The 15,140-nt window shown below is 43.7% G+C and overlaps 1 protein-coding gene across 1 annotated transcript in view; it reads left to right on the top strand.

Moving 5' to 3' along the window:
* Positions 1-15,140, top strand: part of DNAH3 (dynein axonemal heavy chain 3) — a 211,421-nt gene that overhangs the window by 189,728 nt on the left and 6,553 nt on the right. The window contains exons 55-58 of the mRNA XM_049788146.1: positions 4,266-4,382; positions 9,231-9,385; positions 10,225-10,392; positions 13,107-13,249. Of these exons, the coding sequence (XP_049644103.1) occupies positions 4,266-4,382; positions 9,231-9,385; positions 10,225-10,392; positions 13,107-13,249 (583 nt within the window). The remainder of the gene's footprint in view (positions 1-4,265; positions 4,383-9,230; positions 9,386-10,224; positions 10,393-13,106; positions 13,250-15,140) is intronic.

The following is a 15,140-nucleotide window of genomic DNA, read 5'->3' as shown; positions in this document are numbered from 1 at the left end:
ATTTGCAGGCACATCCAGCAGCACCCAGCGCTTACTTCTGACTCTGATTAGAAATCTTTCCTGACAGGCTCAGAGGATCATAGGGAATACCAGGAAACAAACCTGGGTCAGCCGTATGCAAGGCAAATGCCCTGTCTGCTGTGCTCTGGCCCTAGCACCTTGACTTCTTTTTATTTTTGGTTTTTGGGTCACACCAGGCAGTGTTCAGGGGTCACTCCTGGCTCTACACTCAGAAACCGCCTCCGGTAGGCTCCAGCGACCATATGGGATGCCAGGATTCAAACTGCCGTCCTTCTGCATGCAAGGCAAATGCCCTACCTCCACGCTATCTCTCCGGCCCCTAGTACCCTGATCTTTTATTTGGTAAATTTGGCAGCACTATAATCAGGTCAATGTTAGGAATAGAGGGGATGCCTTAAGACTAACATTACCGGGCCCGGAGAGATAGCACAGCGACGTTTGCCTTGCAAGCAGCCGAACCAGGACCAAAGGTGGTTGGTTCCAATCCCGGTGTCCCATATGGTCTCCCGTGCCTGCCAGGAGCTGTTTCTGAGCAGACAGCCAGGAGTAACCCCTGAGCACCACTGGGTGTGGCCCAAAAACCAAAAAAAAAAGACTAATATTACCAACCTTCCTTTTGCTATACATATGCCTGTCTCAGGCACAATGAACAATTTTTACATCAACAGGTGTTTTAAACATTTGAGGCTGCTCTCTTTGCATTTATGTAAATGACAGAAAAAACAGATGGGATATTTGCTCTGCTTTTTCTGGAAAAAAATAAGAGGTAGGAGAGAAAGTGGGCTGGATCATGTGCCTGGCTCATATTGCATGTCCAGTTCAATCTGCGGCACTTCATTCCCTTCCCTGCCCACACAGCATCCTCAACTCCAAGGGGCATAGACCTAGGGGCCTCTAGCACTGCCAGGCCGCATAGCATAGCATTGCAGAACTGTCAGGCTTACACACTGGTATGAGTATCAATAATAGCCTCTAGGTCCCCAAGATCACCTCTGAGGAGGCCCAAAAGAAATATCTGTATTTATATAATCTGTTTATAGCCTAATTTACCAATCACATATTGGCTAGGGAAGATCACTGAAGTGTTACATATAATTATGGTTTTAAGGTTGGATGAACTTTTCTCATCCACAAGCTATTCATTAGTATTCAGATGATAAGACTTTAAGGGGCCAAAGAGATCGCATGGAGGTGGGGCATTTGCTTTGCATGCAGAAGGATAGTGGTTCGAATCACGGCATTCCATATGGTCCCCTGTGCCTGCCAGGAGCTATTTCTGAGCATAGAGCCAGGAGTAACCCCTGAGCGATGCTGGGTCTGACCCAAAAACCAAAAAAAAAAAAAAAAAAAAAATGGCCCGGAGAGATAGCACAGCGGTGTTTGCCTTGCAAGCAGCCGATCCAGGACCAAAGGTGGTTGGTTCGAATCCTGGTGTCCCATATGGTCCCCCGTGCCTGCCAGGAGCTATATCTGAGCAGACAGCTAGGAGTAACCCCTGAGCATCGCCAGGTGTGGTCCCAAAAACAAAAAAACAAACAAACAAAAAACAAAAAACAAAAAAAAATAGACTTTCAGATTCCTTGGGATTCCATAAGCAGGAAGTCTGTCCTCATGACAATTCTGAGTCCCTTCTTTCTTCTCTGCATATCTTTTTTTTTTTTGGTTTTTGGGCCATACCCGGCAGTGCTCAGGGGTCACTCCTGGCTGTCTGCTCAGAAATAGCTCCTGGGAAGCACGGGGGACCATATGGGACACCGGGATTTGAACCAACCACCTTTGGTCCTGGATCGGCTGCTTGCAAGGCAAACGCTGCTGTGCTATCTCTCCGGGCCCATTCTCTGCATATCTAAGCCCAGCAGCTTCACAACCCATCACTGCCCTTTCCTAGAAGCTTATACAGATGAGATAGATGAGACAACCGAATACCATATTCTCCCACTCATGCTGGACCCCAACAATCATGCAAAAGTATGAGTTATCACAATGACCACCAGTTGTGTATATATATGTATGTATTGGCAGAATATAGATTTCATTATTTTATAATATTTTTTCATTTAAATGTGAATGTTAGGAGGAAATTAAACATCAAGAATGTCTAATGGCAGAGCTGGAGAGATAGCACAGAGGTAAGGCGTTTGCCTTGCATGCGGAAGGTCACTGGTTCGAATCCCAGCATCCCATATGGTCCCCCAAGCCTGCCAGGGGCAATTTCTGTGCGTAGAGCCAGGAATAACCCCTGAGTGTTGCTGGGTGTGACCCCCCCAAAAAAATAATAATAAAATAAAAATAAAAGAATGTCTAATGGCAATAGAATTGGCCCTTTGGCCTCTGTCCAGTAGGGGTCAGTTGCACACACACACTGTCCAAGGTTTAGCATCACCTGGGATAACTTGAGTTATCTTGCAGGCAAGCCATTTATTCTATAAGGTATCTTCCCCCACCCGGGTCCAAACAGGAGAGCCACTGTTAGAATGGACAGAGTCCTGGGTCCGGAGTGGTGGCACAAGCTGTAGGGTATTCGCCTTGCACACACTGACCTAGGACAGACTGTGGTTCAATCCCTTGGTGGCCCATATGGTCTCCCAAGCCAGAAGCGATTTCTGAGTGCATAGACAGGAGTAACCTCTGAACTTCACCAGGTGTGGCCCCAAAACCAAAAGAGAAAAAGAATAGAGTCCATGGACAATGAGTAAGTGCGTCAACATTCAATAGTTACAAAATGCTCAGATTATTTCATAGAGCTAATTAGCAGGTATCTAAAAGATTGTAAACTGTTATCACTCCTCTTTTTATATTTTGTTTTGTTTTCGTTTGGAGGCTACACCTGGCAGTGCACAGGGATTACTCCTGACTCTTTACTCAGGAATCACTCCTGGTGGGCTCAGGGGACCATATGGGATGACAGAGATTGAACCCAGATTGGCCATGTGCAGGGCACCTTGCCCATTGTACTATCTCTCAACCCTGTTAATACTATTCTTTCCTGAGTTCAAGTTTGCAAACCCTTTTTTATTCTAACCCCTAAACTATTCTGCCTAGAGGAATATCCTAGCCTTGGGGTTTTTGTTAGGGGGACAGTGTCCCTAAATTGAGCACAGGATGCACCTATCTAATGTGACCATTGGTGTCACTTTTTTTGCCCTATTGGGCATTTATCATCCTTCATTTATCTATCAAAGTGAATTTATCATTCTAAATGCAAGTGATGATCTCTTCGAGGTAAGCCAACACGTTTTTCCTTGATAAGAGGAAGGGAATTCTCAGAGCTAATTAATTTTATTGCCTAGTCATACATAAAGCTCTCTGATTATACCTTAGGGCTATGCACTAATGTGCATTTGGGGGGGGGTGGACTGGGGGGGGTCACACATGGCTCAGGGCTTACTCCTGGCTCTCTGCCCAGGAATTACTACTGGTGGTACTCAGATGGCGAAATGGGGTGCTGGTGTTTAAACTTGGATTGGTGGCTTGCAAAGCAAGTACTTTCACCCTGTACTCTCTCTCTGCCTCTTAGGTGTTATTTTTGTTTTCCTCTTTGGGCCACACCTAATGGTTTAAGGGTTAGTCCTGGCTCTGATCTCAGAAATCATTCCTGGCAGGCTTGGGAACCATATAGGATGCTGGGGATTGACCCAGTTCAGCAGTGCACAAGGCAAATGACCGACCTGTTGTGCTATTGCTCTGGCTTCCTTAGGTGTTAATTTTTAGTTCCATGCTTACCATAGTGGTCCAGCCAGGGTAAGTAATACTCATTACTCACAAATACTGGGATCCACAAATTCCAGAATATCAACATCTTCCTTAAAAATTAGGAGAACTGGGGCCGGAGAGATAGCATGGAGGTAAGGTGTTTGCCTTTCATGCAGGAGGTCATCGGTTCGAATCCAGGCGTCCCATATGGTCCCCCGTGCCTGCCAGGAGCAATTTCTGAGTCTGGAGCCAGGAATAACCCCTGAGCACTGCCGGGTGTGACCCAAAAACCAAAAAAAAAAAAAAAAAAAAAAAAAAAAAATTAGGAGAACTGTAAGGAAATTGATTTTAGAATAGATGTTTTCTCTAGAAGACAGGCTCCCTGGCTCCCAGGTTGGAAGTAAATGTCAAGGCTAATTGTTGGCTTGATGCTTGATGTTCGTGCGCTGAAAGAGGCTCTTTATCCATAATGGTGCTTAATTCCACTCTCTAGATTTCTGAGTGGAAATGAGTTACCAGCACTGAAACCTGTAATTCTCCACTTCATGCAGGTTGGAATATTCCTTATGAATTTAATGAGTCTGACTTGAGGATTAGTATGCGGCAGATCCAGATGTTTCTGAATGACTACAAGGAGGTGCCATTCGATGCTCTGACTTACCTAACAGGTATTTTTGGACACACCTTTTGCAACTGTTCAACTCTTGTGCTATATTCCATATTCCACCCTTCTTCACCTATGCATATGTCTCCATTTATCTGTTTACTGACTCACTATTTCTAACTTATAAAGCTCACTAGGCTGCATGCTTACATTAAAAAAAAAAGTGTAGGGGCTGGAGAGAGAGCACGAAGGACGGTGCATGCAAAAGGACGGTGGTTCGAATCCCAGCATCCCATATGGTCCTCCAAGCCTGCCAGAAGCAATTTCTGAGCTTAGAGCCAGGAGTAACCCCTGAGCACAGCTGGGTGTGAGTGACCCAAAAACAAAAAACAAAAGCAAAAACAAAACAAAACAAAAAAGAGAATAAAGCCACAATTAAGATATGATTTCTAGGGGCCAGAGCAGTGGCACAAGTGGTAGGGCATCTGCCTTGCATGCATTAACCTAGGAAGGACCAGGGGTCAATCCCCCGGTATCCCATATGGTCCCCCTAGCCAGGAGTAACTGCTGAGTGTCACTGGATGTGGCCAAAAAAACATGTGTGTGTGTGTGTGTGTGTGTGTGTGTGTGTGTGTAAATTTCTCCCCACTTGGTGATTGATAGTATGCAAAGGTAGAAAATATAAAGCAAATGACAATACAGCAAGCAGTAAATGCAGTTTAAAAAAAAAGTAAAGTAAAAAGACAGAGCAATGATTAAATCACAGGAAAACAGCTGAGGATAATTATGGAAATTTTCTGAAAGGCATAGAGACTGGGATTTGATAGTTTTACAAGTTGAAGGAAGGGGAAAGTGGTGCACAAAGAGAGGGAGGAAGGAAAGCAAAGACCGATCTGGAATTTTTTTAATTGCCTGAAAAAAAAGAAAAATAAGAAATAGGTGATCAATAAAACTCTAGACTGACATTAAACCAAAGTGCCAATTAGAGAGTAGGGATCCATTTAGGTAGACCGAAGTCAATAAATTCATTTTAAAAATGTGTTTTGGGAAATTCTGAACATTCTCGGCAATATTCAAGTCATAGTCTTGACTTTATGCTCAGGGATCACTCCTGGAGGGGCTCCAGAGATTATTTGCTATGTGGTACAGAGATCAAACAAGGGTTGGCTCACTTCTTATTCTCTCTCTCTCTCTCTCTCTCTCTCTCTCTCTCTCTCTCTCTCTCTCTCTCTCTCTCTCCTCTCTCTCTCTCTCCCTTTCTCTCCCTTTCTCTCCCTTTCTCTCTCTTTCTCTCTCTCTCTCTCTCTCTCTCTCTCTCTCTCTCTCTCTCTCTCTCATTCGTTTTTCATTTTGGGGCTATACCTGACAGTGCTCAGGGCTTACTCCTGGCTCTGTTCTCAGGGATTATTCTTGGAGGTGCTCAGGGGGAGCATATCTAGTTTTGGGGATTTGGGGGATTAAGCCTGATAAAATAAAGCTTTTTTTTTTTTTGTTTTTTTTGTTTTGGGTCACACCTGGCAGTGCTCTGGGGCTACTCCTGGCTCTATGCTCAGAAATCGCCCCTGGCAGGCACAGGGGACCATCTGGGATGCCAGGATTCGAACCACGATCCTTCTGCATGCAAGGCAAATGCCTTACCTCCATGTTATCTCTCCAGCCCCAGATAAAGCATTCTTAATTTGATACTTTCAGTTGTGTTGCAAGGACAATGAGGAATTTAGAAAAGATTTAAGACACAGCCTGAGCCCTATAGGAACTTGTGTTCTTGCTACAAAGAGAAGATTCATTGGATAACTATAAAGAAATGTACCTTCCTATAAAAACATGAAACTAAAAGCACTCATGCACATCTGAAGAAAAATGCTTTAATGGGGAGTAGGGGTGGTGATGGAAGTATCTTAAACCATGCCTCTGTGCCTGAGATTTACTTTTTGGGGATTGGGATGTCCTTGGCTATCCTCTCACACTGCCATGTTGACTTCTTTGATGGGAACAGCTCCTTCTTTAGTAATGCAGTTTTAATGCTCTAATGACCTTTTCCCTGGATCAATGAAAGGTTCAAACTAAATCTTAAGGCATTAAGAGGTAGTTCAAGGGCCCGGAGAGATAGCACAGCGGTGTTTGCCTTGCAAGCAGCCAATCCAGGACCTAAGGTGGTTGGTTCGAATCCCGGTGTCCCATATGGTCCCCCGTGCCTTCCAGGAGCTATTTCTGAGCAGACAGCAGGAGTAACCCCTGAGCACCGCCGGGTGTGGCCCAAAATCCAAAACCAAAAAAAAAAAAAAAAAAAGGTAGTTTAAAAAAAAAAAAGAGGTAGTTCAAAGCCTGGAATCTATGCTTTGCTTCTAGAGGCCTAAATTCAATCCCCAGTTCTCAGAACACAGCTGGAAGTGGCCTGTGAGCTCCAAGCTAGGACCACTAGATCTGTCCCCCACCCAAAGCAAAATATAAGAAGAGCAACCATAAAACCCTAACAAAAGAAACAAAACCATAACACTTAAGGTCCAGAGACATCAGTATTCAGAATCTCAGGAATCTAGAGGGTTTGGTTTAAGATAAAGAAGTTTCTGCAGCTGGCCGGAGAGATAGCATGGAGGTAGGGCATTTGCTTTGCATGCAGAAGGATGGTGGTTCGAACCCTGCATCCCATATGGTCCTCCAAGCCTTCCAGGAGTGATTTCTGAGCATAGAGCCAGGAGTAACCCCTGAGCACTGCTGGGTGTGACCCCCCTCCCCCACCAAAAAGAAGTTTCTGCAGGGTTCAAATTCTCTGCTAGGTTGAACTTCCTCTTAGTCCCTCATTTCCCTTTAATGAACCACCTCATTCCTTCAGACATTTAAACCTGCCTAAGTAAGGAACAAGAGATGATGGACTTCCTGTCCTGACTTGGGTCATACTTCTTTTTTCTTGTCTATAGACTGCTGCTTCCTTTTCCTGAAATGGAGGGAACTAGCAATGAACCTGAACCTAAGTTTTAGGAGAGTGAGTGAGTGAGAGAGGGAGGCAGGGAGGGAGGAAGGGAGGGAGAGAGAGAGAGAGGGAGAGAGAGAGAGAGAGAGAGAGAGAGAGAGAGAGAGAGAGGAAGAGAGAGAGAGAGGAAGAGAGAGAGGAAGAGAGAGAGAGAGAGAAAGAGAGAGAGAGAGAGAGAGAGAGAGAGAGAGAGAGAGAGAGAGAGAGAGAGAGAGAGAGAGAGAGAGGAGAGACTGTGTGTGTCTGTGTGTGCCAGAAACAAGGCAACATTAGTATGCTATAATGATATAGCATCTGGACCAGATAATGAATGGAGGTGGGGTTGGGAAGGTAGATTTTATTTACCATAGAATTCTTTTTGCAGAATTATAATGTAGAGAGGCTGGAGAGATAGCAGGTAAGGTACTGGCTTGGCACATGCCCTAACCTGGGTTCAAGCTCCAGTATCCCAGATGGTCCCCAAAGCTTCCTCTAGGAGTGATCTCTGATCATAGAACCAGGTGTAAGTCCTGAGTACCACCAGGTGTGTCCAAAAAGAAAAATGTGAATGTATAAATATGTGTCTCGGAAAATGATGTTAATAATCAAACTACAATCATGTTTGTAATCACAATGTTTAAAATAAAAGAAATTAAAAATATATATTAAAAAAGAGAAAAAGAAAATTATGTTAGTGATAAGATAGAGGAGCCATATCCCAACCCAGCATATATGATTCTGATAATCTCAAAGTGTAAAAATATTTTATTTGTAATAAATATTCATTGAAAGATTCATGTTTATAGTTATTGTACTAAATTCTTTAACATTTCCTCAATGACGAATAACATTATTAACCATAACCTTTAAGACAAGTATTGCAATTGTTTCCACTTCTTTTGTTTTGGGGCCATACCCAGCGGTGTTTAGGGATTAGTCATAGTCCTGTGCTTAGGGATATCTCCTGGCAATACTTGGGAGACCATTGGTGGTGCCTGGAATCTAATCTAGGTCAGCCACAAGCAAAGCAAGTGCCCTACCCTCTATACTAACTCTCTGGCTGCATTTATCTCCACCTTTTTTTTTAACCAGTAAGAAAGTTCTGTTAAATATTGTAAGGTGGTGATGGTGAAATAGTACAGTGGATAAAGCCTGCATGGATCAAACCAGCTTAAACTGCTGGCACTGCATGTGATCCTCCAAGGAAAAGGAGCACAGAGCCATGACTAAGCTCTGAACACAAACTAATTTTCCCTCCTCACCTCATACCTCCCCATTCACATTCAAATAAAATTAAATAAATGTCACAAGGTAGAACTCCAAAATTGACTGGCAGATAACAAAGCTGAGATTGGAAGTCATGGCTATCTCTTGTCAAAGATTTTGCCCTAAACTACATTACACATTACCACATTTCTTCTTCTTCTTTTTTGGGTTTTGGGCCACACCCAGTCACGCTCAGGGTTACTCCTGGCTTTGTGCTCAGAAATCGCTCCTGACTTGTGGGACCATTTGGGATGCCTGGGGTCAAACCCAGGTCAGCCGCATGCAAGGCAAAAGCCCTACCACTGTGCTTTTGCTCAGGCCCCACTAAACCACATTTCTATAATACCTTTTACTTATATTATCACACACAAATATACACATAAACACACACACACAGGAAGATGCCTAAAATTTTGTGGTTATTTTTAGTAGAGCTCTTGATTAATTATTTTTCCTTGGTTGAACTCTGTTTTCTAATTTCTAATATAGTGAATATGTATTTTTTTTGGTGCAACCATAATAAAATCTGGTCTCATTCCAAGAGTGGTTTTAGCAACCTTCTGTCATAGCAGAGCTTCTTTGCTAGAAGTTTTCTTCTATTTTTAGGTTAATAAACAAATTCATGATGACCCTCCCAGACACTTGTCCCAGGGAATGTTCCAGGTGATCATTAACTGTCTCCCTGATTGTCCCTAGGGGAATGTAACTATGGAGGCCGAGTGACTGATGATAAAGACAGGCGTCTCCTGCTGTCTCTTTTGTCCACATTCTACTGTAAAGAAATAGAACAGGAAAATTACCCTCTCGCTCTTGGAGACATTTACTACATCCCTCCTCATGGCTCCTATCAGGTGAGGGGCAGGGAAGAGGAGATCCTCATCCCCAGAGTGACTTAGTAGTCTTCATGTGACCAGGGCTGCAGTGACGAAGGAGAACTAGTGAAGCCTGGGGTTCACAGACTTGGACCCAACAGCAGTTTTCAGTATTTCAAAAAGCCTGCAGGAGGGACCTGATTACTGTCTAATGAATGTCAGCTATTTGGTAGACAATGCCTTTCAAAATATGGTGTCTGTCTGGAGGTTAGAGGGAAGGGACTTCATGTGAAGTCCTAGAAGTGGACAAATTAGAAATCACTACCAAAGACAAAGATTCTACAGCTGACAAAAGAGGAAGGCCAAAAAAAACTATGAGAAATGGAGAAAGGGAAGAAGATAGCAAGAAATCAAGGAAACATTAAGTCACTGTATTTATTCAGCACTAGTGGCATGCCAAGGCCTTAGTTTTTAATAAATATTCATGCATCTTCTCATGTATGAATAAGGGGACTAGGATTTCGTGCCTAGTTTAATGTGACACAGTTTGTGTCAGCTCTGGGATTCAAACTAATTTCTTCCTGACTCTAAAGCCAAGGCTTTGGAGAAGAGAGAGGAAGGTGGTGGTGGTGGAATGGGGTGGGGAGGTACGATATACTTGACCCTTCTGACTCTTACTCATTTTCTGAAAACTGTGAGAAGAATCACTTGGAATGTGTTTGAAAGAGTGCAAACAAGTGTGTGCAGATGTGTGTGTATGTTTGTGTTTGTGTGCTAGACACACAAAATGATACTTGCTCAGGTCTGATCTAGTCGAGGAAGGAGAGATGATTACCTCAGGACCCCAGATTGATGTTGACTGAAGGTTTTCTTTCCAGTCGTATATCGATTATCTCAGGAACCTACCCATCTCCGCCCACCCAGAAGTGTTTGGCCTCCATGAGAATGCTGACATCACCAAGGACAACCAGGAAACCAACCAGCTGTTTCAAGGGGTGTTGCTGACCCTCCCAAGACAGGCAGCGGGGAGTGGCAAGTCCCCCCAGGTAACAGGGCTGGGACTCGAGACATGGCTCAGTTTCTCAGTCTATTTTTTCGTTTGGTTTGATTTTGGAACCACACCCCCAAAACAAACGGTTACTCCTGCCCTCAGAAATTACGCCTGTCAGTGCTTGGAACCAAATGGGATACCAAGGATCGAACCTGTTTGGCTGCGTGCAAGGCAAATGCCTTACCCACTTCATCCCCATCAATCTGTTTTATATGTAGTAGGCTTGTGAGATTGTGGTGGTGCCCAGAAAGGCAGATGACAACAGGGACTTGACATATTGGCAGCAGACAGGTGTTCTGGTCAGAAGTGTTGAGAACTTTCCATAGAAACTAAAAGAGTGGCCCAGAGAGATAGCACAGCGACGTTTGCCTTGCAAGCAGCTGATCCAGGATCAAGGTGGTTGGTTCGAATCCCGGTGTCCCATATGGTCCCCCGTGCCTGCCAGGAGCTATTTCTGAGCAGACAGCCAGGAGTAACCCCTGAACACTGCCGGTTGTGGCCCCAAAACAAAAAAAACAAACAAACAAACAAACAAACAAAAGAAACTAAAAGAGTAGCTACCTGTATTTCCAAAATGCCACTTAGCCTGTATCTACCTCACAGGATCTGTTGCTGATCCCACATATGATCTCACCTCCAATTTACACATTTTTTGTTTTGTTTTGTTTGGGTATCGTGCCTGGCAGTGCTGAGGGGTTACTCCCAGTTTAGGGCTTGGGAGCTGCTCCTGGTGGTGCTCAGATGATCTTACCTCTTGTATTAGGGTTTTAGGTCAGATTTTTCAAACTCATTTTCTTTTGTTTAAAGTTAGCTACAAAGGGCTAGTGATAGTATGGGATAAGAGCCTTGCACATGGCGGACCCCAGTTTGATACCTGACACTACATGTGGTTTCCTGAGAAAACATCAAAAGTGATCCCTGAATACTGAGTCAGGAATAAGCCCTGAGCAGATCCAGATATGGCTCCAAATTCCCCCAATTCCCCAATGTTCTCAAAAGACTGCACAACAATACAATAAATGTAAACTCCATTAAGTGATAAGAGCCAAAATCAGAAAATGAAAGCTTACCACTTCCCAGGTACTTCCCAGGGGATGTGTGAAAGCCTGGCTGCCTTCTGGTGGAAAGGGGGTAGCAGCTGCTTTTGTTACGGAGCATTTAATGAGCACTGCCTGGAGACTTTCTCCCCAAGAGAAAAGAAAAGGAAAAAGCGGCTTGAACATGAAGAGAATGGCTTTTCCCCCCATCTGATTTAACATAATTTGCTCTTATATCTGAGTTATTTTGAGTGCCTCTGTGTTCAGTCCATCCTCCTAAGTCCAGGAGAGCAAAACAATATGAGGAAGTGATGTACTTCAAGGTCTTTGTTGGTTTTTTTTTTTTTTTTGGGCCACACCCAGTAACGCTGAGGGGTTACTCCTGGCTATTCGCTCAGAAGTTGCTCCTGGCTTGGGGGACCATATGGTATGCCGGGGGATCGAACCGAGGTCCATCCAAGGCTAGCACAGGCAAGGCAGGCACCTTACCTCTAGCACCACCACCGGACCCGGTCTTTGTTGTTTTGTTTTGTGTGTTGGTTTTTTGTTTTTATTTTTGGTTTGGTTTGGTTTTGGCCCCCACCTAGCAGCATTCAGGGGTTACTCCTTGCTCTGAGCTCAGAATTCACTCCTGGCAGGCTCGGGGGACCATGTGGGATGATCAAGTGGGACTCTGGGAGTCCATAAGATAGGAATTCCACAGGCCTCAGAGCTATCCTGAGGCCACTTTGTCTAAAAACATCTCTATTAGGCCCTCAGGTTCTTGTCCCAGGTTCGAGGGCACTCCCCAGGGGTCTTTTCACTTTCTAACTCAAGGAGTAAAGTGCTCCTCAAGAAAGAGGGGAAAAGGGGCTGGAGAGATAACACAGCAGTGGGGCATTTGCCTTGCGCGCAGCCGAATGGTGGTTTGATTTCCAACATCCCATATGATCCCCTGAGCTTGCCAGGAGTGAATTCTGAGTGCAGAGTCAGGAATAATTCCTGAGTGCCACTGGGTGTGACCCAAAAACCAAAATAAATAAATAAATAAATAAATAAATAAATAAATAAAATGAATGGGGGAGAAGATACAAGATGGGGGTGTTGGGCAGGGGAAGCTTCTTTCTTATTTGGACAAAATTGGTTTCTGTGGAGGGTATCTCAGAATATCCAACAATATTTAAAAGGATAAATGCTCAGGGGGTTGGAGCCACAGCACAGTGGGTAGGGTGGTTTGCCTTGTACACCACCAACCCAGGTTTAACCCCCCAGCATTTAATATGGTCCCCTGAGCTTGCCAGGAGTAATTTTTAAGTGGAGTAATTTCTGAGCACTGAGCCAGAAGTAACCCCTGAGCAATGCCAATGTGTGGAGGCCCTGAATTTGATTTCCTACACCACAAAAACAGAAGACAAATGTTCATTGCTTCAGAATTACCTAGCCAAAGCCTCTCCCTTGGTCTCTCTCTCTCTCTCTCTCTCTCTCTCTCTCTCTCTCTGTTTGGGCAGGGGTTATTCCTGGCTCTGCATTCAGATATCACTCCTGGCAGGCTCAGGGGACCATATAGGGTGACAGAAATCAAACCCAGGTCTGTCCCTGGTCATCTGCATGAAAGGCAAATGCCCTACCACAGTGCTATCACTCTGGACCTCCCTTGGTCTTTCATTCACCTCCTACTACTTGCTTTTTTAAGGAAGTGGTTGAGGAACTAGCCCATGACATACTCTCCAAGCTTCCTAAGGACTTTGACCTGGAAAGGGTTATGACTATGTACCCTGTGGTCTACGAGGAATCCATGAACACTGTCCTGAGGCAAGAGCTCATCAGATTCAACAGGTAAGTCCTGGGGTCTTGTTTAGATCACTAGAGTTGGGAGTCTGAGAGGGTTGTATCTGGACAGCTATTGAGATGGATACCTGATAAGGGGCTACTACACAGAGAAAGTAGCTTGCTTCATCACATATGTTGCTCCAGTTCCTCCTGTTTATTATATTCCATTTATTCACCAGAAAATAAAGTGAAAACAACATCATATAATAAAAGCAAATCATTAGGGTCCATTTTTCTCGAGCTCTCCCTTAGAGCTCGAGAAAGCAGCTATGACTTCAAGCACTGTACATGTGTGTTAGTATTGAGTCCACCTCTTTTGAAGTCTGAAGATAATAGTCCTGTAATCATAGTTTACAGATGATAAACTTGAGAGCTAGGAGGGTTAAATAACTTTCACAGGATCATATTGATTTTAGTGGCAGAACTGAGTTTGAATACTGGTGGTTTGATTTCAAAACTCAAGTACAAATCAGGATACAAATCAGAATAAATGTAGAAAGGGGCAAAGAGAAATTCTTTCTATTACCTACATCTCCTGCTTACTTCCACTGTTATTATAACATAGAACCCAGTATCACTAGGTTTTGTCTTCTATGTTACAAGGACTTCTCAGAGACCCTCTAGGCCAATGAGGAAATTCATCTCTTTTGCCTCCATGTTCAAGGATTTTGCTGACACCAGTGCTTTTTCTTTTTGCCTCACTGTTCACATATCAGCTTTACAGACAAGCCTCATGTCTGAAGAACGAAAGGACTGCAGAACATCATTCAAGTTCTTGGCTTCCCCAGTCTTAGAGTCACTCTTTAGACACTTGGCCATATAGCAGCTAAGCAGAGAATGGGGTGTTAACTTAGATGTGATACTACCATGAGTGACATTACTTGGTTCTTGTTATTCCAAGGGCCTTAATAATCCTTCACCAGTAGCTATTGAAATATAAGATAAGGAGCCAGAGTGATAGCACAGCGGGTAGGGCACTTGCCTGCTGACTTGGTTTCAAACTCTGGGACCTGATATGGTCCTCTGAATACTGCCAGGAGTGACTTCTTAGTGCAGAGTCAGGAGTAACTCTTGAACATAGCCAGGTGTAACCCAAAAACCAGAAAAAGAAATAAAGGGAAAATATATGTAACACATTATATAAGATAATATGTTAACAGTAATCTTATTTTTCAGTGGTGGTCAAGATTAGTGACTTTTTCTCCCCACTAACATCTATCTATCTATCTATCTATCTATCTATCTATCTATCTATCTATCTAATTTTTTTTTTTTACCCAGTGATATGAGAAGCTCAAAATGAGTAGAAGAAAGTTCAACTTCTAATTCAATTGAACCATCATTATGCCATCTGGGGGAAATCTGCTTAGGCCTAGAGACTAGAAGAGTTTATAGCTGCATATGGAAGGAAATATATGCAAGCAGGCCTTTAGGTTAATAGACATCTGTAATATAACCAGATGTTAGTGTTGCCTCTTCTGGCAAGCACATGCACCAAAGGAAACTTTAAATTCCTCTTTATATAAATTTTGTGGTCCAGGAATCCCTTTCTTGCCCTCTTTTTGGTTTCGTTTTGTTTTAATTTTTGGACCACACTCTGTGAGGCTCAGGTGTTACTCTTGGCTATGTGCTCAGAAATCGAAATCGCTTCTGGCTTGGGGGACTATATGGGAGGCTGGGGGATTGAAACGCAGTCCATCCTAGGTTAGATGCGTGCAAGGCAAACACCTTACTGCTGAGCCACCAATTCGGCCCCCTTTCTTTCTTTTTTTTTTTTTCGGCCCCCCTTTCTTGCTTTTGGATTCTTGTGTCCTTTGGCTGGGATCCCTTAAGTCTAAAAGATGATTCTTCCTAGTTTTATATTCTTTGGCACTATCAGGTGAATTCCCGGGCCCAG

This window comes from Suncus etruscus, chromosome 15 (genome assembly GCF_024139225.1).
Source record: "Suncus etruscus isolate mSunEtr1 chromosome 15, mSunEtr1.pri.cur, whole genome shotgun sequence".
NCBI classification, from domain to species: Eukaryota; Metazoa; Chordata; class Mammalia; order Eulipotyphla; family Soricidae; genus Suncus; species Suncus etruscus.
This window is presented reverse-complemented; position numbering and strand designations above follow the sequence as displayed.